Raw genomic sequence first — 25918 nt, 5'->3', positions numbered from 1 at the left:
TCTGTTTGTTCAGCAAAGCTGTGTTGTATGCCTATTAAATCAGGTACCTGTACAAGGCCATAGTGAGGAGTACACACATAATTACACACAGCCCTAGCCCTTTCTTAGGAAACTTGAGTTGCAACAGAGGGTACATAAGTTACAAGAGATATATACAAATACACATAGTACGGTGCTAACTGTGACCACAAAAAAAGGTGTATTAAGGCTACAGAGATTAGAGGGAAGGAGTAACTAACTCCTGGGGGAGGTGAGAGAACATAACATTGGAGGTGGGTTTGAGCTGGATCTTAAAGTTTATGGTATTGAACCAGCAGAGGGGAGAGAGAAGCTTTCTCAGCATAAAGAACGAGATGGTAAAGAGTGTGGACAGCAAGTCCTTATTCGTGGAGGGATAACGATGGTGATCATTTTCTTTAATGTTTATTCAGTCCTTAGAGTATATCAGTTATGTCTTTTCCTTTTGATGTTCAGCAATAGAAACAACCCTGTGATTTAGGTGAGCATAGCCACATGATCCCCATTTTCTAGATGAAGAAAATGAGGCACAAGCAGGCTAAGAATGTGCCCTCACCAAGAAATTCAGAGCCAGGATTCAGACCAGGTAGGCTGACTGTGTGCTTATGTTCTTGATGTTTGTGCTGTTCTCCTTCTTATTGCTCAAGAAGTGCTAGGAATTCTCCCAGAAAGGGAGGGCCAGATTTTGAAGAGTTACGTGGAGAACCCCAAGGAACCTAGTGTTGAACCATTGACTCTTTCTGAAGTTTCTTTTATGGATGTATAACTGACATATAAAATAACTTAGTTTTAGAAAGAAAACCACAGCAGAAAAGTGATGGAGGGGAAGGAGGCTTGGAGGCTTGGCAATTACTAAAGATCTATTCAGAGTGTGAGGGGCTTCCCTGGTGGCTCAGTGGTAAAGAATCCACCTGCCAGTGCAGGAGATGCAGGTTCGATCCTTGGGTCGGGAAGATCCCCTGGAGGAGGGAATGGCAACCCACTCCGGTATTCTTGCCTGGGAAATCTCATGGGGGAATGGCAACCCACTCCAGTATTCTGGCCTGGGAAATCTCATGGACAGAGGAGCCTGCTGGGCTACAGTCCATAGGGTTGCAAAAGTGTTGGACAGCAAACAGCAAACGTCAAGAACATAAGCACACAGTCAGCCTACCTGGTCTGAGCAACCAAACAACAATCCAGAGTGTGAATGTAGAGGTAGGGGGAGAGAACAGAAATGAGGGGTTTTTCTGGGGCAGAAAGAATAGTATTCATTGTATTGTTGGAAGTGGAGAGAAGGGAGTCAACGTCAGCATGTCTAGTTTTGCTGAATTGTAAAAGGCTAATATGGTGAGGGGTAATATTTGCCGAAATAGAAAATGTAGGACAGTTTACAACATTTTGGTGTTATGAAAATAAGAAGTTCAGTTTTAGATGTTGGGGATGCTTTGATGTCATCCGGGTGGAAATTTCTCGTAAACACTCAGATGTACTAGACTGGCTGTCAGAAGAGACATACAGGGTGGAGAAAGGCATCATGGATTATGGGTATACAGTGGAACCAGGAGGTCAGGAGTAGGTGAGATTGCTTAGGAACCGTTGGTCTAGCAAAGGATAGACTCTTCGAATACAACAAACAGGAAGGAGGAGAGAAAAAGATGAAGAGGAGGGAGCCTGGGAAGACTTCTGCCCTGAGCATTTACATTTAATTAGAAATTTACTTTGAAAGAAGACAGCAACCCAGTAACTTTGAGCCATAAATTTGCACCTACATGCTCAGTCGTGTTCAACTCTGCCTGCCAGGTTCCTCTGTCCCTGGGATTTTCCTGGCAAGAATACTGGAGTGGGTTGCCATTTCCTCCAGGGGATCTGCCCAACCCAGGGACCAAACCTGAGTCTCCTGCACTGCGGACAGATTCTTTACCTCTGAACCACTGGGAAAGCCCCATAAACTTGCATAGATTTTTTTTAAAAGTCTCCACAAGAATACTTCGGGAGATTTTACAAAGGGATAGTAATTAGACAATTTTTTTTTTTTCACTTGTAAATAACTCACTGAGTTCTAAGCAGGACAACAACAGGATAAGAGAAGCTTGGTCTCTGGCGTCTTTTACAGTGCCTTGGTTAATTCTGATGAACTGATACCCCCCGCAAATATCTGTATCCTAAACACTAATTCAATCTAACTTTAAAATGAATAGGATATCAAATGACTTAAACATAATGACTAAGATCATGGCATCTGGTCCCATCATTTCATGGCAAATAGAAAGGGAAAAAGTGGAAGCAGTGACAGATTTTATTTTCTTGGGTTCCAAAATCACTGCGGATGGTGACTGCAGGCATGAAATTAAAAGATGCTTGTTCCTTGGAAGAAAAGCTATAACAAGCCTAGACAGTGTATTAAAAAGCAGATACATCACTTTGCCGATGAAGTTCATATAGTCAAAGCTATGGTTTTTCCAGTAGTCATATATGGATGTGAGAGTTGGACCATAAAGAAGGCTAAGCACTGAAGAATTGATGCTTTCGAACTGTGGTGCTAAAGAAGACTCTTGAGAGTCCTTTGGACAGTAAGGAGATCAAACCAGTCAATCCTAAAGGAAATCAACCCTAAATTGGAAAGGCTGATGCTGAAACTGAAGCTCCAGTACTTTGGCCACCTGATGAGAAAAGCCGACTTATTGGAAAATACCCTGATGCTGGGACAAATTGAAGGCAAGAGGAGAAGGGGGCAACAAAGGATGAGATGATTGGATGGCATCACTGACTCAGGGGACGTGAGTTTGAGCAAATTCTGAGAGATAGTGAAGGACGGGAAGCCTGCTACAGTCCATGGGATCAAAAAGAGTGGGACATGACTTAGTGACTGAACAACAACAAAAAATGAAATATAATTTAATATACATTTGTACGCAAATGGATCAAAAAAAATGAATTGCCAATATTGATTGTTAGAGCTGGCTTTGATACTGAGAGCTCTTGAGAGCCTTTCTTCTTTCTGCCTTAGAGCTATGAACAATGACTGTTTCAGACTAGAGTAACTCTATAAGTATTTATACCTTCCCTGTTCCAGAAAGAACTGAATATAGCCCAGACCAGAGTAAGTAAGACTTTAGGGTAGTCATAATAAAGAACAAGAGATGAGTCAGCAAAGATCAAACAGGGAGAGGAACTGACTCACTGAAATTAATCCAAGAGAGTTAGCAAAGGTGACATGGAATTTAGGGTAAGCCATTCTCTTGGGGTGGAAGAAAAGCAAGAGGAAAAGATTTGCTGAAATAAGTTAGTGATATACTTAGAATTTATAGGGGTGGTTATGGCCCCTGCAAAGCAGAATAAGAAAGTAGAAATCTTCCAGCACCATATTGTCCTTATTTCTAATTAGTCTTTGCAGGATTGAGAGAAAGCCAGAAGCCTTGCTGGCTGGGAAATGAGAAGCCTGCACTTTTCCCTCTCTGGGCCTCTGAGCTGTGGAAGACAGAGAGTCCCAGTCTTAGTAGACTAATCCTCAGATATCCCTGCAGGCACCCTCAAGGTGGACAGTGCCTTTTCTCGATTTTCTGCAGGGTTGGTTTTCAAGATCAGGAATCCAGGAAGCCAAGTTATACACAAACTTCCTCAGATTAGTGATTACTTTGGAAACTGTCATGTTTCCAGCTTAGTTTAGGAATGATGATTTACAAAGAACTCAGTGAAACCTGAGTTTGTTAAAGGTTACACTCCCTCTCCTTTTATTTATAGGGTTATGCAGATTTCCATGTCCCTAAACCCAACCAGAAAACCCTCTCAGCCACTTTGGAACATATTCTGGGAGTTTCTCAAAAACTGAAAAATTGAGTTTGCTGTATGATCCAGCAATGCCATCCTAGGTATATATACAAGAAATGAAAATATTTATTCATACAATAACTTGTACACACATATTTATGGCAGCGTTATTCATAGTAACCAGGCTTCCCAGGTGGCGATAGTAGTAAAGTATCCGTCTGCCAATGCAGGAGATGTACGAGATGAGGGTTTGATCCCTGGGTCGGGAAGATCTCTTGGAGGAGGAAATGGCAACCCACTCAGTATTCTTGCCTGGAGAATCCCATGGAGAGAGGCGCCTGGTGGGCTACAGTCCATGGGGTCTCAAAGAGTCAGACACAACTAAGCACACACACACATTCATAATAACCAAAAGAAGGAAGGTAACAGATGTCCATCAACAGACAAGTGGATAAATAAAATGTGATACAGCTAGCTCATGGATTGCTATTCAGCATTGAAAAGTGAATAAAGTGCTGATACATGCCACAATATGAAAGAGACTTGAGAACATTATGCTAAGTGAAAGAAGCTGGATAAAAGATCACATACTATATGATTTCATTTATACAAAATTTTCCAAATACACAGATCTGTAGGATGGAAAGTAGATTAGTGGCTGCCTTGGGCTGAGGAAGCGGAAGTGACTGCTAATGGTGGAGGGTTTCTTTGGGGAGTGATGAAAATGTTCTAAAATTGTGATGACAGTTGTACAATTCTAAATATACTTTAAAAAAGCACATCTTAAATGGGTGAAGTGTATGCTAAGTGAACCACACCTCATAAAGTTCTTAAAAAGAAAAGCCTTAGGACTTCCCTGGTAGTCCAGTGGTTAAGACTCCGTTTTCCTATTACAGGGAGCCTGGGTTCCATCTCTGGTCAGGGAACTAGATCCTACATGCTGCAATTAAGACCTGACATGGCCAAATAAATAAAAATAAATAAATATTTTTAAAAAAGAGAAAAGCCTCCTTCAAGTACTTTCCAGTTCAAGTTAGAGCTGGTTCAGTGGGTTTCGGGGAGGCTCAACAGTGGAGCAGAAGCCAGAAAATACTTTTAAATACTTTGAGTGAAAGTCGTTCAGTCATGTCTGACTCTTTGCAATCTCATGGACTGCAATCTGCCAGACTCCTCTGTCCATGGGGATTTTCCAGGCAAGAATACTGGAATGGGTTGCCATGCCCTCCTCCAGGAGATCTTCCCAACCCAGGGATCCAACCTAGGTCTCCCGGGTTGCAGGTGGATTCTTTACCGTCTGAGCCACCAGGGAAGCCCAGAAAATGCTTTAAAACCATGCTACTCAAAAGGTGGTCTCTGGGCCAACTTCCAGTTTTCAAACTATCAGACACCATCGCTGACAGGATGAGAGAATGTGAGCCAACTTCAGCTCCGAGGTGAGCTGATTGTTTTTTCTCATAGAAACACTCTTCGGGTGAGAGAAGCAGCGCACTGATTTACATTCTGACATCAGCCCCTTATCTCACCCTGGCCTGGCACTTTAAGTAGCTCTGCTTCAGGGACCCTCTAATCAAAAAAAAAAAAAAAAAAAACCACACACACGAAAAAAACCCTCATTTAATAAATGAGGACACCTCTGGAGAAGTGGGCTGACAGGCCTGAGGTTGTAAAGCTGATTAATGGTCTTAGGGCAGGAACTCCCAACTGTCCAGTGTCTTAACATTTCAGCTCTGGCTTTTGGTCAAGTCAGGCTGAAAAGCTGGAGGTAGATAAAGAAGGTTTTCAAAGAGAGGGGATCTTGCCTTAATCTCCGATGCTTTGGGTGGTTAATTAAGGACTCAGATCTAGAGAAATCTGCTCTTGTTCCCTGCTGAGCTTTTCCACCTTGGAAGTTAATGGGGTAGGGAGGGATTTGGGAAATTCACAAGGGATAAAGGACTTGCTAGTCTTAGGGAGGAGGAGCATACAGTGCAGGGCTGGCCGGGGCACAGTTCAGACTCTCACCTTCAGGCACCCCCTTTCCCATACCCAGCCATCGTGTGCCACCCACGTTTGCTCTTTCCTAAATGCTTCCCCAGATAGCCTCTTCTGCGACCTATCACAGCAACCCCGGAAGGTCATCAGTCACCTGTGGATATGAGTGTGTTGAATCCTTTAGAATTTTCTTCTAGCACTGATAGGTACAGTTCAGTAATATCTTATAATATCTCGGTATTATCAATGTTATGAGGTGATATCACTCACTAATATCAACTCTTGGTGGGTGTGCAAAAGATTGTACACTTCTCTATATTTAAACAATTTTCAGTGAACTATCTAGAGGGAAGTTGCTGTATAACACAGGGCGCTCAGCCTGTTGCTCTGTGACAACCTGTTGTTCAGTCTTTTAAGTAGTGCCTTACTCTTTGTGACCCCATGGACTCCAGCATGCCATGGGGACTGTGACAACCTAGAGGGGTGGGAAATCCTATGGACAGAGGAACCCAACATGCTGCAGTCCGTGGGGCTGCAAAGAGTCAGATACAACTTAGCTACTGAACAACAACTAAGGGGAGTGGGATGTGGGGGTGGGGTAGGAGGAAGGTTCCAGAGGGAGGGGATATATGTACACTTACGGCTGATTCATGTTGTTGTACGGCAGAAACCAGCACAATGTTGTAAAGCAATTATCATCCAATTAAAAATAAGTTTAAAAAAGAATTTTAGGAATGGTATATCTTTAAGGAATAACAGTTATAATTAGGAGTAACAGTGATGTGCTAACCAGCTACCATTTATTGAAGTGTTTCTTTGTGCCGTGTTAGTCAGTCATGTTCAACTCTTTGTGACCCCACAGACTGTAGCTGGCCAGGCTCCTCTGTCCATGGGATTCTCCAGGCAAGAATACTGGAGTGGGTTGCCATTTCCTTCTTCAGGGGTTCTTTCTGATAGAACCCGGGTCTCTTGCATTGCAGGCAAATTCTTGACCGTCTGAGCCGCCAGGGGTTTTGCTGTGAGCTGTTTAGCAGTACTTCTCCCTGCGCTGCAGGCAATCCCTGTAGAACTAGACGTTCCTCTTCCCAGTCACTCTAGGTAGGCTTTGTCATTCTTGTCCCTGCAGCCTCCTCCTCTCTTGGCTCAGCTCTCACTCTGGTTCTTTATTCCCTTTGAGCAGTTGTTTCTCAGCCCTGGCTGCACAGTAGGATCCTCTGGAGAACTTCAAAAAACCTCTGATCTCTGAATGCCATCCTCCAAAGATTCTGATTCGTTTGACCTGGGGTGGAGTCCCCCGGTCTGTTTTTGTCCTAACGCCCTCTTTCTGTAGGCTGGGCTGAAAATCACTGTGAGGTGGTGGGGAGTCCCAGGTTTCTTAGGATCCTGATCTGAGAACTCCTGTCTGTGTGGCTGACCTGCTCTAAGCCACTAACAAACTGTGCTCATTTATTGGAGTTGCTTTGCAGCATGACTGCATAAGCATGTGTGATAGCCATCCAGAATGTTAGCAGGAACAGGGCGTATGGGCTATCTGGGCCTCAGAGTTGGCCAGGATATTTCCTGGGGCCCTTTGTTTTGTGGTTGGTTATTTTAAATAATTAATGAATTCTCAGGCATATTTAGCTACCTGGTGATTTTGTATGTCTATCCGTGGTAGTGAAATGATTATTCATTACAGAGCTGGTTTTGCTTAGAGATGGACATGCATTTGTTTTCTCTGACTCCTTATTTAACAAACTCAGCTTCCAGAAATAGGGTCAGTTTTCCTAAGAATGATTTGGGCAGCTCACTAAGTACTGGACTGGGAGTAGACTGAGTGAAAAGAAAACAACACAACAACAAAAACGTGGAGAGCAGTTAAGAAGTGTCAACTAAAAATGATGTACAACTTTAGAGTTGTGAGTTAAGTTTTATTTGTGGCAAAATGAGGACTGCAGCCCGGGAAGCTGCATCCCAGATAGCTCTGAGAGACTGCTCCAAAGTGGCTAGTGGGGGAAAGTCAATATATAAGGTTTTGTTGAAGGGGGAGTTCAGTACCATGAAGCACGCATTTTACAAAAGGTTTTTTGCTAGTCATGAGAGTCTGATGTCACCATGAGGGATTTAGTGCTTCTCTAGATATGAGCAGATGCAAGGAAAGAGATCATAAAATCTGTTCCTAAAAACATCTAACTATCTAAAGTCCACCAGATTCCCTGGAACCCAGAGTGCCTCACTCCCCTGAACTCCCGCAGGGGTTGTTGCAGGTCAACAGCTATAGCAACATGGGGCTCAATCTCCGAAGAGGCAGTTGGCAAACGCCTTTGTTTTTCAGTTGTTGGCAATGCCATTGGTAAGTGCCAATTTGTAGTTGACAGAAGCATAGTTAGTCCTATTATAAATGGATTATCCCTTTTGGGGTAGCCTACATCCACGCAAGATTTCACAGTTTATTTAAGCACAGACCTTTAAATACTAGTAAGAAGAAGACTGTAAAATGAAATATCTTAAGCTCTTGGTGTTTACCAAGACATTAGAGTAAATGTGAAATGTAAGTGATTTTAAAAAACATATTTGTGTACCTTTTCCAGTTTTATTTTTTTCTGGATAGAAAACTGAACTCTTTTTATGAGCTGGCCTGGTTCAATGTAGGAAATGCGGCAGGCATTGAAAGGTCCCGGGTTATGGCTTTTTCTTCAGATTAACAAATTAATCTGTTCCCAGAATAGCTAGGGAGAGTCAGGCTATCCGATTAACAGGGTGAATTTTAATTTTTCTATACTCCCCACATTTTTAAAATGAAATTTGCATTTTATAAAACAAATGACTTCTACATCAGGACAAGAAAATTCTCTTTTGGGATAAGGAGAAATCACTGTGTCTACTTTTTGGAAGTTATGAGTAAATTAGATATCATTCATAGATAAATATAAAATCTATGCTTTATTCTTTTCTGATCTATTATGTATAAATAATTTGTAATTAATTTTACTACATTATTCTCATCAAGGCTTTTTTTAAAAACTAACTTCTGACAGTCATGTACACACTGCTTAATTTAAAATGGATAACTAACAAAATCCTATTGTATAGCATATGGAAATCTGCTCAGTGTTATGTGCTGGCATGGATGGGAAGGGGTTTGAAGGAGAATGGTTACCTGTTTATGTATGGCTGAGTCCCTTCCCTGTTCACCTGAAACTATCACAACATTGTTAATCAGCTATATCCCAATATGAAATGTTTTGGTGTTAAAAAAAAAAAAGAAAATTAACTCTAATAGCCATTTAAGAAATTACTATTGTTTCTCTCTGATTGTAGTTGCAGTTGAACAATATGTATAATCTTGGTTTGTAATTATCATCAAATTATTCTATCTAACTTGTAAAAATACTTGTGTCCAGTGTCTGCTTGAACGTTATCTCTCCTTTAGATTTTTCTGCATTTTTTAAGAATACCTTTCTCATCCTCTTTTCACTATAAAAGGAGTTCATCACTCAATTGAATCCTGCCAGGTCATTCTTTCTTCCTTTAGTGATTAGATGTGGCTTACTTTACCTCTTTTCTGGAAGCATGAAATAAGGCAAGGATGACTGCAATATGATAGTTGCTAGTGGGATTCCCTGGTAGCTCAGATGGTAAAGCGTCTGCCCACAATGCGGGAGACCCGGGTTTGATCCCTGGCTCGGGAAGATCCCCTGGAGAAGGAAATGGCAACCCACTCCAGTACTCTTGCCTAGAAAATTCCACGGATGGAGGAGCCTGGTGGGCTATAGTCCATGGGGTCGCAAAGAGTCGAACACGACTGAGTGACTTCACTCAGCAACTGGGGCTTCCCTGGTGGTTCAGACGGTAAAGAGCCTGCCTGTAATGCAGGAGGCCTGGGTTCAATCCCTGGGTTGGGAAGAAGAGAATTAACTAACATGTTTTATCTAAAAAGATGTTAATATCATTTATTAACACATATATGTGTAATCTAGAAAGATGGTACTGATGAACCTGTTTGCAGGGCAGTGAAAGAGACAGAGACATAAAGAGCTGACTTGCAGACACAGCAGAGAAAGGAGAGTGAGGCAGATTGAGAGAGTAGCACTGAAATGCATGCATCATCATATGTAAAATAGATAGCCTGCGGAAATTCGCTGCATGAAGCTTGGAGCTCAAATCTGATGCTCTGTGGCAACCTAAAGGGTTGGTATGGGGTGGGAAGTGGGAGGGAGGTTCAAAAGGGAGGGGGCATGTGTATATTCATGTTGCTGTATGGCAGAAACCAACACAATATTGTAAAGTAATCATCCTCCAGTTAATTTAAAAGATGCTGTAAAATTATATCTTCAAATCTGAATAAAATTTCTGCCAGACCTACCAACTTGATGTATTACCCCCCAAAAATGTCTTCGCTGTGTGTCCTAGATGAATTCTTTCTTTAGTGGGAGTGAAGGCCTATGAAGAAAGCATATGATGTTTCCTGTTGGAGCCCCGTCAAGTAGCAAGAGGTTGTGTGATATAACTACATAGTTTTGCATGTCTGAAGTTACCAGATCATCTCATTTTCCATCCTGTGTGTTTCCGTGTAATCTGACAAGTGTTTAATGACTGTTCGAGACGGAGAAGAGCAAGATAGTAAGAGAGAGAACCTCACATACATCACAAGGGCTCGGAGCAGGCTGGCCAGGACAAGTTGGGATAGAATTGGGAAAGGCTGTGAGTTCCTTGGGATAACAGGGGCCAAGTCTGACCTTTGGTCTGACGTTTTTTGAATTAGGTCAAGGCATGATTTCCACAGGCAGAGCTGACCTTGCAGGGCTTGTGGCAGAAGTTTACATAGGTTGCAAGGGTATTGAGAGACTTAGCAGACAAGAGAGGGGCAGGGTCCATAGACCAGAATCCATACAGATGGAGGAATAGTGAAACACAGGGCTGGAAAAGTGACTGGGCATATTATGAAGGGCCTTAACAGGGGACTTTGTATTTAATTCAGTCAGCAATGGAAAGCTAATGGAGCATTTTAATCAGAAACTCTGTCCTGATTAGAGCTGGAAATGTTCTCTAAGAAGATTAATCTTGCAGTGAGTGGGATGTGTGATTATGGATGGTTATTAGGAAAGGCTGGGAGTTAACCATGTCAGAGGGTATCACCTCATGGTCCAAGTGAAAGATACAAAGGTCTGGGAGCTGAGAAGGCTGGTGCCACACCACTCCCACGACTTTTTCCTCTTGATATGTACCATTCCCATCTAGCCTACCTGATGGCTTCCTACTGCAGGCACTCACATCTCCAACGGGGGCGTTGGGGAGGGCCTCCTCTAGCCACAGAAGGCTACTGAGGACAGACCAGGTGCCAGGGGGTTAATCTCCAGGATGCCTTCCACCAATGGTGAAGTTAACTGTGCGTGCTTAGTCGCTAAATCGTGTCTGCCTCTTTGCGACCCCATGGACTGTAGCCCGCCAGGCTCCTCTGCCCATGAGATTTCCCAGGCAAGAATACTGGAGTGGGTTGCCATTTCCTGGTGGATCAATAACCCAGCTCCTTTGCCACTCGGTTGAGATGACTTTCAGCTTTGTTCAACAGTCTCCCAAAGTGCACCAATGGGATTGAGTCCCAGTCAGACACAGCCACAAACTGCTGGCTAACATTCCTGATTGCTTCCTACTCTTCCTGACTCACTCACCACTCCCTTGGTCCCACTTGCTGCTATATCTTCAAATGAACCACTCACCTTTGTCCCAGGGGCCTTCTGAGAGAATCTAACATACCAGGTCTTTACTCGAGTAGAAAGAAGGGCTTGCCTGTGTGTTCTGCAAAGATTCTGGAGAGGAAGAAGCTCTGGGACTTGGAAGTGTATTGACTGTGGGTTAAGGGAAAGGAAGAAGGCAATGTCACCCACAGTTTTAACTAAGAAAATGCAGACGTAGTTCACAGGAAAACGGGAAGTTAGGGGAAGCATTCGGAATTTTCATGAAGAGATAAAAGGGTTTGCTTTGGGGCATTCTGAGTTTGAAGTAGATAGTACTTTACTTCTACTGCTGCTGCTAAGTCGCTTCAGTCGTGTCCGACTCTGTGCGACCCCATAGACGGCAGCCCACCAGGCTCCCCCGTCTCTGGGATTCTCCAGGCAAGAACACTGGAGTGGGTTACCATTTCCTTCTCCAGTGCATGAAAGTGAAAAGTGAAAGGGAAGTCGCTCAGTCGTATCCGACTCTTAGCGACCCCATGGACTGCAGCCCACCAGGCTCCTTCGTTCATAGAATTTTCCAGGCAAGAGTACTGGAGTGGGGTGCCATTGCCTTCTCTAGTACTTTACTTCTAGAACTTTAGAATTTGCATCTGGAGCTCAGGAAGAAGGAAGAGCCTGGAGATTCAGGTTTAGTTGCAGCCGAAGGCAACAGGAGAAGGGGGTGGCAGAGGATGAGATGGCTAGATAGTTTCACCGACTCAATGCACGTGAGTTTGAGCAAACTCCAGGAGATAGTGAAAGACAGGGAAGCCTGGCATGCTGCAGTCCATGGAGTCGGAAAGAGTTAGACACTACTGAGTGCCTAAACAAGAGGTAGCTGGTGAAGCTGTGAAGGTAAATGAGACCTCCAAGAACTGGGTGTGGACCAGAGAATGAGCAGATGCAGGCCTATGACAGAACTTCCAGAACTGAATTCTCCCTTTTGGGGTGGTAGGAAGAATGACAGGAACTGGCAGGAAATGGAAAGCTGGCAGCCAGAGGAAGACGGGACACAGTCATCATGGGAGCCTAGGGAAGGGCTGGAACCAGGCAGATGATGCCAGAAAGGCTCTGGGTGTGCTGAGTTTCAGAATGCCGGGAGCTTTGATCTGTTAGGGGAGTGTAATTTCCTCGGTTTTGTCTCATCACAACAAAAATTTCAAGCGACAGACGTTAAAGCCCTTGGCGCATCACAGATCTCAGATAGTGTTACAGCACAGTTTTATTTAGATAAAGGAAAATATGTCCTCGAGGCCTGAGGGCATGCGGAACCAAAAGACGCGAAGAGGAGAGAGAGAGAGCACGGGCGCGTGGGAGAGAGACGCCCCCCCCCCCCAGCCCCCGGCCCTTTGGCTCCTCTTTTTATATGTTTTTTCCTCCCCATGGGCCTGCCCTATGTAACTGGGCCAGCCAGGAGTGCTGTTTGTTCTACCTGAGGTCCTCGCTCCAGTCCTCGGACCTTCTTTTCTTCTATTTTCACAGGCTTTTCCCTTCCTTGTCTTTTAGCCACTGCCATTCTGGACTCCTTTTTCCTATTCTAACTACCTAACATTCCCCCCTCAAGAGATGGGAGGCCCAATTCTTTGGGAATAGGGGCGTCGAGGTCTTTCTGGCTACTTCCTGCTGAACTGGGATGGCGAGGGGCATTGGGCCTCCCCGCTTTTCTAGTCTCTGGCCTCAGAATCCTTATAGTAGTGTCCAGCTAACGGTTAGTGATATTTTCCGTGGTTAGCGGTAGTTTTATATATCCTTGTTGAACTGGCTCTGCATGTTGTAGCTTGTTGACCTGGGCTGAGACAAAACAGGTTGGACAATTGATAATACATGGAGCAATCATAAGCAGCATCAATATGGCATAACAAGGACTGGTAGGGGCATTAGTCAACTCCAAATTCCCATTGCCAGGATGGCTCAAGTGCCTTCTTATTCAGGGATCAGAAGATCTATCTCCTGTCTGTTTTGGAGTACAACCCCTGCCAAGCCATTGGCTCTTTAGAGCAGTCCTGAGAAATCTTACCCCCAGAAACCAGATTTTGGGTGTGTTCATTAGAATGGCACTCATTTGTAGTCCTGAATAGGAATCTGAGATCCCCCAGGGGCTCACAGGTGTATTGAGTGTCCTCTTCTGTTTTCTTCTACGGCTTGACTCGTGAGTAGTGAATCCAGGAGTCATCTGGTACTTTGACTGCTATAGGGGTACAAAGTATTACAGGGTAGGAGCCCTTCCATGTGGGCTGGAGTTGAGGCCATCTTTACAGACTTTAGTTAGGACTTGAGTCCCTGGAGCATATAGTGGTGACTCGTTAGAATCTTTTGGGTCCTGGTTCACACCCCACAAGTGTATGTCCTGTTGGAATTGACCAATGGCCATGCTATAAGACTGGAGAGTCTGAGCCTCTGGATCTAGGAAGAGGTCATTGACATAAACAAAAGGTCTCCCATATAGCATCTCATAAGGACCAAGACCAACCTATTCCTTAGGGGCAGTATGGGTGTGGAGGAAAGCTATTGGTATGGAAGCTCCCTTCCATCCCAGGGAAGTCTCCTGGGTTATCTTTTTTATCACTGATTTTAAGAATTGGTTGGCTCTTTCTACTTTTCCTGAAGACTGAGGCCTCCAGGTACAATGGTGATAATAAGTAATGCCCAATGCTGTAGAGACCCCTTGGGTGACTTTAGAAGTAAATGATGTCCTATTGTCACTTTGTAATGACCTGGGAAGACCAAATCTCGGAATGATTTCATGGAGCAGATTTTTTTACCACCTTCTCAGCCCTCTCAGTCTGGGTGGGAAAGCCTTCAATCCATCCTGTGAATGTATCTATCATGACTAATAGGTATTTATACCCTGGAGAAACTGGCATCTGGGTGAAATCCACCTGCCAGTCCTCTCCTGGGTAGGTCCCACGTCATTGGACGGGATGGGCCAGCTGGGATCTTTGAGCTCCTTGGGTGTTGTTAAATTGGCAAGTGGGCTAAGAGGAGACCACTTGCCTTATAGTCATTTGGAGACCTGTTCCTCTGAAGGATCTTTCTAGTAATCTTTGGAGGGTCTTTTCCCCTAAATGAGTGGTGGCATGTAAGCAGTTAACCAAATTCCATTGGAGGTTCCCAGGCAGAAAAAGGAGTCCCTCCTTTTGGAACCACCCCATATGATCTTGAAAGCCCTTACTCTTAGCTTTAAGAGTCTCACCTTCAGTATATGAAGGAGTTTCTGGCAAATTAGTCTGTGGAACTAAGGTGGCAACCCCTATTGGTCATTGTTCTGTAATGCTGCTCTCTTAGCTGCCTGATCAGCTGCTTGGTTTCCCCGTGCCACTTCCATGCTCCCCTTTTTGGTGTCCTTTACAGTGGGAGACTGAAACCTAAGTGGGCAGATGGACTACCTCCAAGTCTAAGGATTTGATCACCATATTTGATTGGGGACCCTTGGGTGGTCAAGTGGCCTCTTTCTTTCCAAATAGCAGCATGTGCATGTAGCACCAGAAAAGGATACTTGGAGTCAGTGTAAATGGCTACTCTTTCTTTCTCCCAGCTCTAAAGCTAGAGTCAGGGCTATGAGCTTAGCTAATTGGGCTAAAGTACCTGGTAGCAAAGTACCTAGTTTAGCCTCTATAGTCTCAAAATTGGAGACTACTGCATATCTGGCTCTTCTTTTTCCATCCAAGACAAAGCTACTTCCATCAGTGTACCAGATTTCCTCAGGATTGGTCAGAGGATCTTCTGACAATCCCTCTTGGGGTTTTGTCCATTGGTCCAAGGTTTCTAGGCAAGAGTGAAAGGGGAGAGAGCCCTCGGGTGTAGGCAGGAGAGTGGTTGGGTTAAGAACCTCACAAGGGGATATAGTGAGGCCTGGATTTTCCATCAGCACTACTTGATATCTGAGGAGTCTGATCAGTTCAGTTTAGTTCAGTCCCTCAGTCGTGTCTGACTCTTTGCGACCCCATGAATCACAGCACTCCAGGCCTCCCTGTCCATCACCAACTCCTGGAGTTCACTCAAACTCATGTCCTTTGAGTCGGTAATGCCATCCAGCCATCTCATCCTGTCATCCCCTTCTCCTCCTGCCCCCAATCCCTCCCAGCATCAAGGTCTTTGCCAATGAGTCAACTCTTCACATGAGGTGCCCAAAGTATTGGAGTTTCAGCTTCAGCATAAGCCCTTCCAGTGAACACCCAGGACTGATCTCCTTTAGAATGGACTGGTTGGATCTCCTTGCAGTCCAAGGGACTTGCAAGAGTCTTCTCCAACACCACAGTTCAAAAGCATCAATTCTTCAGCACTCAGCTTTCTTCACAGTCCAACTCTCACATCCATACATGACCACTGGAAAAACCATAGCCTTGACTAGATGGACTGTTGTTGGCAAAGTGATATCTCTGCTTTTCAATATGCTGTCTAGGTTGGTCATAACTTTCTTTCCAAGGAGTAAGCGTCTTTTAATTTCATTGCTGCAATCACCATCTGCAGTGATTCTGGAGCCCCCAAAAATAAAGTCTGACACTGTTTCCACTGTTTCCCCATCTATCTGCCATGAAGTGATGGGACCAGATGCCATAATCTTAGTTTTCTGAATGTTGAGCTTTAAGCCAACTTTTTCACTCTCCTCTTTCACTTTCACCAAGAGGCTTTTTAGTTCCTCTTCACTTTCTGCCATAAGGGTGATATCATCTGCATATCTGAGGTTATTGATATTTCTCCCGGCAATCTTGATTCCAGCTTGTACTTCTTCCAGCCCAGCTTTTCTCATGATGTACTCTGCATATTGAGTTAAATAAGCAGGTGACAATATACAGCCTTGATGTACTCCTTTTCCTATTTGGAACCAGTCTATTGTTCCATGTCCAGTTCTAACTGTTGCTTCCTGACCTGTATATAGGTTTCTCAAGAGGCAGGTCAGGTGGCTTGGTATTCCCATCTCTTTCAGAATTTTCCACAGCTTATTGTGGTCCACACAGTCAAAGGCTTTGGCAGAATCAATAAAGCAGAAATAGATGTTTTTCTGGAACTCTCTTGCTTTTTCAATGATCTAGCAGATGTTGGCAATTTGATCTCTGGTGCCCCTGCCTTTTCTAAAACCAGCTTGAACCGTGAACATCTGGAAGTTCACGGTTCACGTACTGCTGAAGCCTGGCTTGCAAATGGCCTCTCCCATTTAGGAGTTGTTTCACTTGGTGGTGGTAAAAATAGTTAGTTTGCCCTCAAAAGAGAATTTTAAAGCATCTTCTATCAGGACTGCAATAGCTGCAAGGTTTTGAAGGCAGGGAGAGATTTCTTCTCAATAAGGGAGGAGGACAGTCAGGGACCACTAGAAACTGGTGGGGAAATATTTGTTCATCCCAGCAAAAAAAATGCTTAGCTGAATCTTTTTGTAACTGTTTTTTCTGTAGCTCCCCAAATGGTATAGGTTTAGGAGGAGAAGGCTCCAGAGTAGCAGGTTAGGACAGAGTAAGTAGCCCCTGTGTCAACCAAGAAATTCTCAGGCCTACCTGCCACATCCAGTTGCACCCTTGCTCCAGCTCCATGATGGTTATCTGTGACAGACGGGCTGGTTGGAGCAGGCTGCTTCAGTCCTATTGAACCATCCTGAGGGAAGGCTTGGCACTTGACCTTGAGGCTCTTGGGTCCCAAGGGCAGAGTGCCGGCCAATGTCCCAGTTGATAGCATTTATAGCAAGCCGTTTTAGGAGACTTGTCATGGTTTGGACACTCTTTGGCCCAGTGCCCTGTCTGTCTACAGAGTAGGCATTTGCCTCATGCCTTGTCCTTCAAGGACTTGGGGTTTGCCATTGGGCTTCCCTAGAAGGTGGCCAGCATCTGGGCATGCCTTGTCTCTTTCCTTTTCTCCTTCTCCTGAGCCTTAGCCTCCTTCTCCTGTTCTCTGTTATAAAAGATATTGGTGGCTGTCTGGACCATCTCATCTAAAGAGGCAACAGAGTCCTGCTGCTGTAGCTGTTGTAACTTTATTCTGATATCTGATGCACATTGGGACAGGAATTTGTCCTTTAAAATCACCTGTCCCTCGTAAGAGTCCAAGTCCAGATTGGTAAACTTTTGGAGGGCCTCTTTTAGCCTTTCCAGAAAGGCAATGGGGTTCTCATCAGGCTCCTGAGTTATTGCTGAGACTGGGCACAGTCCCACAAGTAATAGGCTTCCTTCTATTTCCATGGGTGGACTTCCTTAGGAGTGAGTCTTTCTGAAGCTTATCCTACCCAGTACTGTTGCAGCCTGAGAGCCAGGCATCCCCGGGTCAGGGTGCAGATCCCCAGGCAGACTGAGGTGTGACAGCCTCCTGGAGATTGAACCCCTAGGCAGGCTGAGGCAGGTCGGCCTCCAGAGAATTGGGTTCCTGGGCAGGTTGAGGCGTGAAGACCTCCTGCGACCCCTGAACTGGCGGATCCCCAAGCAGATTGAGGCGTGACAACGTTTCGAGGTCCAGATCCCTAAGCAGGTCAAGGCAGGTTGACCTCCTGGGACCTCCAGACCAGAGTTGGGCATCCCCAAGGTCTCCACTGTGACCAGGGCTGGGTAAGATTAAGGGGTTGTAATTTTAACTCATTACCAGTTTGTTCACCGCAGATGGGAATAGATATCATGACGTAAAGCAATCCAAGCCTGTGCCCTGAGATTGGGAACCTGGTGAAGTGGTCATGAGCCTTATCCTCTTACTGCTCTAAGGGATTGTAAGTCACTGATTTCCTCCCCTAGTCCTCCATAAGAGCAGGTTAGGGTGTCTCCAATGGTAAACATTTCGTTGTCATAGACCCACTTTAGGTAATAACAGAAGTAATGACAAAGGAGTGGGTTATCTGGCCCTGTTAAGGGCATTAAAATATTTTAATAATTAGGCTGGGTGGAGCGATGTTGCCTACATGGGGGCAGGGTCCTGGTTGTAGGAGTTAATAATTGGCTTAAGAACAAATTGGTAAGAGGCAAAAGACCAGATGTTCCATAAAAGTGGAGTGGAGATGTGATCCGGAGGTATGATTATAACTTTAGGAGAAGGGTGGTAAGGGTTTGGGCCCAAATGGCCTGCAGGGCTAACTCCCAAAGCGGCAAACATTATCCCTGGGAGCCCAGTTGCCTTTGAAGGGATGCTAACTGATGGACTTCTAGCAGGCATTGTGTGCCTGTCGCCCACCCTAGTGGGTTCACTGAGAAATGCTGATGTTGCACATGTTGTAGGAAACATGAAAGATAAGGCCTGAATATCTAGAGGGATTGGATATATTACACAGTATTTCCCTCCCAAGGGCCAGCTATTTTCTGGTTGTCCCTCCAGAAGATTGTAGAGGCAACACTGTGGGCCTGGATGGGGCTCTGGAAAAGAGCATGAAACAGGAGGGGAGGGGGCTGGGCACAACTTCTGAAAGAATGACATAGCACACGGGCAGAACATAAACCAATTAAAATCAGTTGGGTCCAAGATGACATGTCAAATTCATCTTGTAAGGAAATGGCAATCCACTCTAGCATTCTTGCCTGGAAAATCCCATGGACGGAGGAGCCTGATAGGCTACAGTCCATGGGGTCGAAAAGAGTCAGACAGAGCTACTTCACTTTCACGCTAAATGTAACCCAACCTGTAAGCTAAATGACACACCCAGAGGTGGCAGAACAGCTCCAAGGCACTGTCAAAAGACAGAAGAGTGAGTGGTTCCCCAGTGGTTGGGATGATCCTCCCACTCATTAGCATATGAGTTCACCCAGCTTGCAAAACCTAGCCAGACCGAATTCCATGGTGGAAGCACTTGCCCTCTGCAAATGGCCCACACTCTGCAGAGTGTGCTTCTCTCTGAATCCTAACAAATCCACCTCTTACCTATCGCTGTGTCTCTCACTGAATGTTTGCAATGAGACTTTAGAGCCTGAGCTTCCTTAGGTCCTGAATCCAGGCATCATGGGTTTTGACCAGACTCAAGTCCCAGGATAGAGGAGCTGAAGGACAAGAGGAAAAAGGAGTGGAAAAAACGTGCCAAGGAATCCCCTTCATAGCCTGCCAGAAAATCTGAATACCTGACCTGTGCTCACAGTTTTCATTGGCTTGATCCTTGGCACAAAGAAGATTAAGGGCAGAAGAACCCCCACCAGCTTGGGTAACAGCTACTGGGGCTCAGCAGAGAGTGGAGCCTTTGGGACATACTGAGATGTAGCCTCTCCAGAGTCCCTCACTTGTGCCGACTGCCGCTCGCCTGTTTGCGGCGGGGTTCGAGGAAACAAGAAACGAGAGATTTTAAAGGAATTAAGATTTCGTTAGGCTTATGTCCCTCCAGCCATAGCATCGAGGACCTCCTACCTTAACCGGAGGTCTTCTGGAATCTGAGACAGCCATGTGAGCTTTCTGCTGAGTTAGTTTTTCGCTGTCCCGGTTTCCAGCACGCTGGGCTTCTTGTCACTTCCCCTGCGCTGGGTTTTCTTCGCGTTCTGCTTCCACCGTGGGAGCTTTCGCTGAGTTGGGCTCCTGCTTTGCTTGGCCTCCTCCTCGCGGGGGGCCGCCTTGAGGTTGTTTCAGCCAGGTTAAATCCGAGTCACGGGACCATAGATGTTAGGGGAGTGTGTCATTTCCTCGGTTCTGTCTCGTCACAACAAAAATCTGAAGCGATGGACGTTAAAGCCCTCGGTGCGTCACAGCTCTCAGACAGTGTTGCAGCTCAGTTTTATTTAGAAAATAAAGGAAAATACATCGTCGAGGTGTGAGGGCATGCCAACCCAAAAGATGTGAAGTGAAGAGAGAGAGCGCGCACGGGAAAGAGAGCATGTGCTCTTGGGAGAGAGACCCCTGGCCCTTTGGCTCCTCTTCTTGTATCTTTCTTCCTACCCCCCGGGCCTGCCCTATGTAAATTGGGCTAGCCAGGAGTGCTATTTGTTCTACCTGAGGTCCTCACTCCGGTCCACGGACCTTCCTTTGTTCTATTTTCGCAGCCTTTGCCCTTCCTTGTCTTTCAGCCACCGGCATTCTGGACTCCTTTTTCCTATTCTACCTACCTAACATTTCCACACCAGCGTTATTGGTTTCCAACTCAGTGTAATCCATTGGGAGAAAACATTAAGGGAAAAAGAAGCTCCTATCTCTGAGGGTCCCAGATGATCGATTTGCTTATTAAATATCTCATGGAATCCTAGTGCTTTATGAGAACTAGTTTACTTACTACAGACATAAACCCTGAGCTTTGCTACTTTGTGACTTTTGGCAAATTACCCAACTTTACCAAGCTTTGGGTTTTCCCACTTGTAAATAAGGAAACAGCTGCTATCCACAGGCATTCCTGGCACTAAGATCCTAATAATTTTCCCTAGGCCATTTTTAATCATACCCTATATCTGTGTGTGCTTTCCTGGTGGCTCAGTGGTAAAGAATCCGCCTGCAGTGTAGGAGATGTGGATTCAACCCCTAGGTCAGAAAGATACTCTTGGAGAAGGAAATGGCAGTATGCTTGCCTGGAGAAGTCCATGGACAGAGGAGTTTGGTGGGCTACAGTACAGACTATGGGGTCGCAAAGAGTCAGGCATGAGATTAAACCACCAACAACTCTGTGTGTATGTTCATGTATCTGTGTGTGTAAGTGTGTATACACTTTACTTGAAGCCTGCGTAACAAGAATATGTGTTGGTAACTGTTGATATTAAGTAATACAGAAAATTTAAAGCTATGCAATGTGAATAAACACAAATACAGTAAAAATGCTAAAGAAGGATATTTTTTTCACCTGAATTCTTGTGACAAATTCTGCAGTCACTATGAATAAGCATGGTAGTAGACATTGGTCTGTTTAGATTTTACATTGAATTTGTGCCCCTCAAGTGCATTTAATCACAAAGTATTTTTGGAAGTATCTCAGCTTCATTGTGTATTAGCTGTTCATGAGTTTACAGGAATTATTTAACCTCTCTAAACTCAATTTTCTATTAATAACTCTTTCTTTCTTGGGGTTTTGTGGACACAAATTTAATTATCAATAAATGTTAGCCATTGTAAATACTGTGAGGTTAACATTTGTCTTTTGGAGAGTTTTATATTTGCAGATCTCAAAAAGATGGTAGTAGGGAATAGGAGTGTTCTAAGCTTGAGTTTAGTTGGGGGAATCAGTGAAAATTGCAGTTTTCTAAGACTACACATTAGTGATTGAATGGTGGGTGACACATAACCTTCCAGTCATATTTTATTGGTATATTACCATCCGGGTTGTACAGATAACTGGTTTTGGCATTTTTTATTAGGGCAATGTTACCAGATTTATCTCTTTGTTGTTAAATTTCTAGTTATTTTATCTCATGTATACTTTATTCATGCACACACTCTCACATACATTGTACAGACAGGATTGCCCTCTGCTCCCAGATCTCAAATAAAGCATCTGTGAAGCTGTTCTGCTGGAAACAGAGCCCTTATTGATGGGGTTCACATGAAAATCATTTGTTTTAATGCATTATGTATTGAGGCATAATCAGCTTTACATATTTTAACATTTTAAGTGTCTGTTTTCAGTGTAGCGCAGCTGGGGTTATATGGAAGTCTTATTGAAAAAGAAAATATCTAATTAATAAAGCAGACTGCATGTTGCTTGATCTAGAGTGAAGGCAGTCAGAAAAAAAATCACACTCCTCCATTGGTGGACAGCACTCAGGTTATACCTGAGTAGGAAGGAGTTACAGTTTAGATTTTTTTGTGGATTATTGAAAACCTTTTTTGTTTGCTTGATTGTGTGTTTTTTTTTTTAATAAGAATTACTTTGGGGTTTCCTAGTGGCTCAGTGGTGAAGAATATGCCTGCCAGTGCAGGAGATAAGGGTTTGATCTGTGGTCCGGGAAGATCCCACATGCCATGAAACAGCTAACTGCGCCCCCACCCCCTCCACCCCCCTACCCCTGCCACCGTATGCTGCAACTACTGAAGCCTGCACGCACCTAGAGCCTAGCTAGAGAAGCCCCTACTCGCCACAACTAGAAAAAAGCCTACGCAGCAATGAAGACCCAGCATAGCCAAAAATAAAAATAAATAAATAAAATTATATATTAAAAAAACAATTGCTTTGGCTTTGTCAGGCCTAAGTTGTTGTTGGTTTCCTATAAAAAAAGTATCATTCTCCACTTTTTCTTCCTAAATTGACTCTGTTCTTTAGTTAGAGACACATTTGAATAGAGTACTGCATATCTATCTAATTTAAGGTATTTATCTTGGTCTTGTCCCATTTCCCTCCAGGCTTCCTTGTGTAATCAGAGTCTTTTGTTAGTGCCAACTTGGGTCGTACTGACTCTAAATGGCATAAATTTGAACTGCAAGACAGAAAATTGAAAATTATCCTGACTCATATAGTATGTGCAAACAAAGGTCATTTTCTCCTAGTTATGACTTTTTGCTCTTTTTTACATTTCTGTGTTATACAAATGATTCCCCTCCCAATTTTAATTTTTGTGCTTTACCTGTCGTTGCTTGCAGACGCCAAGGACTTACTGTTGTTCTAACACTGAAGACTTGGAGACAGTCATTCACCACGTTCACAGTCTGTACCCTTCTGCTCCATTTCTGGCAGCAGGAGTGTCAATGGGAGGGTAAGATTTTTCCTTTCTAAAATGTCCTTGAGGGAAGTGGTCCTAATGCCTGCCTCTTTCTGATGACCATAAGCTACATGGGCATTTAAAAGCAAATGTTTGGGTTTCTCATATTTCATCGCATGTGGTTGGATGAAAATGTTAGTTGCTTAGTCGTGTCTGACTCTCTGCGACCCCATGGACTGTATGTAGCTCACCAGACTGCTCTGTCCATGGGATTCTCCAGCCAACAATACTGGAGTGGGTTGCCATTTCCTTCTCTAGGGGGATCTTCCCGACCCAGGGATTGAACCCAGGTTGCCCTCATTGCAGGTAGATTCTTTACCATCTGAGCCACCAGGGAAGCCTAGCCTCATTTGTGATAATTTTTTTTGTGTTTTTTTTTTTTTTGTGTGTGTGGTTTTTTGTTGTTGTTGTAGTAATAGTGAGCTTTAATAAAAAACAAAATTTTTATTATATGGCATTTTGCTGTGCTTAGAGGACCTAAACCATTGTCCAAAATCAGCAAACACTTGGAAACAGAAAATATGTTTTTTTAATTTTATAGTCAATTTATCTGTCAATTTTCAAAATGTCTTGGGAGTATGCTTACTTGAAAATGAACAGCTTTACAAATGATAGGCTCTGAAAGATTGACTCTAACCGTAGTTTTTTAGATTCTGATAAACATAAAACTAAGAAGGAAAGAATACGTTTCTTACATTAGCATGGAAGGTCGGACTTGACCTACTAAAAGGAAGAAATCTGAATCAGTACAGAAAACCCAGACAAAATCTGTGAATCGTGCTTAAAGGAAAGTATTTCACTTTTTCCTTTGCCCCATAATGAGAACCTTAAAGGACAGGGTGGCAGCTGAACTTTCTTCCCTTAATCATATAAATTCTTGAATTTTTAAAAAGCCAGACTTTATGTAAACAGGCCCTGATTCTTTATTCACAGGCTCCAGGGAAATGCCTATTCTTGTCGACTTGAAGTCTCAGTGCCTGAAGGCAGAACTTGACCATTAGCTTTTGCAGCTGGTTGAATAATAATGTCTTGTAAATTGTTGAAAAGGAAGTCCCCTTTCTAGTTGCCTAGCACTGTGACATGTTCCCAAGAGGGTTTACCACTCTGAGATGTGGTTTACAGCTTGACACATTTTTTTCCTTATGGAGATGCAGCAGACAAAAGCATCTAAGACCCTTATGCCCAGACTGGGTAATCCCCACACCTGTTATGCCTGGGGCCAAGCAGCAGTTTGAGCCAGAACTAAGTCTCACCAAGGAATCAACGCTGCTCGAGACCTGGTCACATTCCAGTCTCCCAATGGGCTCCTAGACTAGCTTTAAAAATGTACAGAAATTTTCAAGTATATATGAGTAGAAAGAGTATAATGATTCCTCATATATATTCATCACCCTAGCTTCAGTGACTGTCAATTCAAGGATAATCTACCTCCATTCCTTCTTAACTCTGATTACATTAAAATAATTTTCAGACATCATTTATAGAGATTTATGTGTCTCTGCAAGGAGATCCAACCCGTCCATTCTGAAGGAGATCAGCCCTGGGATTTCTTTGGAAGGAATGATGCTAAAGCTGAAACTCCAGTACTTTGGCCACCTCATATGAACAGTTGACTCATTGGAAAAGACTCTGATGCTGGGAGGGATTGGGGGCAGGAGGAGAAGGGGATGTCAGAGGATGAGATGGCTGGATGGCATCACTGACTCGATGGACGTGAGTCTGAGTGAACTCCAGGAGTTGGTGATGGACAGGGAGGCCTGGTGTGCTGCGATTTATGGGGTCTCAAAGAGTCGGACACAACTGAGCGACTGAACTAAACTGATGTGTCTCTGACAGGTAGAGTCTCTTAAGAAACAATAACAACAACCCACCACAGTATATTATTACACCTGAACAAAACTAACAGTAATTCCTAAATGTCATCAAATATTCAATGTCAGTATTTCATTTCACTGTCAATCTGTTGGCTGGTTTTTACAGTTTGTTTGAGGCATGCATGAGCCAGATAAAGTCCACATAATGACAAATTATGTCTCTTAAATATCTTAATCTGTGAGTTCTTTATCTTTTCTATCTGCCTTTTTTTTTTCTTGGTGAAAAAAGGGAGTCTTTTTCTTATCAAAGTGACACGGCCTTTTTATGGGGTAATATCTTGAGGTTATTTTACTCCTGAGTAATAACCAAGAAGTATCCCCACCTACTTGGTCACAGCTATTCTTGGTGCTTCCTGCTCCTATGAGGTTCGTTTCTAGCTCTTTCAATTTGCCCATTACACCAGCCTCACAGAAACCTCTTGACTGCCAGCCAAAGAGTTGGGCCACCACAACTAGACACTAGAATGACCCCTTTGCAGGAGAGAAGCATTATCCTTTAACTAGCTTAGGGAGCCATGTACTATAAAAAAAGGAATGCAGTCATTATGAAGAGTTGTTCTCAAAAGGGAAATCTCCAGCCTGAGGTCTCTGCCCTGGATCAGGAAATCACTGAAGGAGATTCTGACATGATGGAAATGCTGAAGCTCTTGGTTTTTGGCATCTGTCCAGCCTGCAGGTCACTCAGTCTACAGCTGGGATGAATTTCAAAACACAGTGTGGAGCCATTTGTGTTTTTCTGCTGTTAACATTTCCAATAAAGCTTGTCCAACAACAGCAAAAATACCCCCCAAAACAGCAAACCCTGAAATCTCCATTTTTGATCTAACATCTTATCTCATTCACTCTGTAGTCCATCTGGGTTGGAAAAAAAAGTATGAGAGAGAATTTTTACTCATTTCAGAACCTGAGAAATTGGAGAAATAAAGGATGGAAAATAGGAGAAACAGAACTTATACTATTATCCTTTCTCTTAGTTGTCAATGTCAAACTTGGATTTCTGGTGTACTGTGTTAAATTCCATCCTTGTCCCTTTCACCAAAGTAAAACTAGAGTA

At 43.8% G+C, this 25918-nt stretch overlaps 1 protein-coding gene across 1 annotated transcript in view; it reads left to right on the top strand.

The window, feature by feature from the left end:
* Positions 1-25918, top strand: part of ABHD3 (abhydrolase domain containing 3, phospholipase) — a 59624-nt gene that overhangs the window by 22907 nt on the left and 10799 nt on the right. The window contains exon 5 of the mRNA XM_040264716.1: positions 22872-22984. Coding sequence (XP_040120650.1) covers positions 22872-22984 — 113 coding nt within the window. The remainder of the gene's footprint in view (positions 1-22871; positions 22985-25918) is intronic.

Source organism: Oryx dammah, unplaced genomic scaffold, assembly GCF_014754425.2.
Source record: "Oryx dammah isolate SB20612 unplaced genomic scaffold, SCBI_Odam_1.1 HiC_scaffold_22, whole genome shotgun sequence".
Taxonomy (NCBI): Eukaryota; Metazoa; Chordata; class Mammalia; order Artiodactyla; family Bovidae; genus Oryx; species Oryx dammah.
Note: the sequence above shows the minus strand (reverse complement) of the source record. Positions and strands in the feature narration are given on the sequence as shown.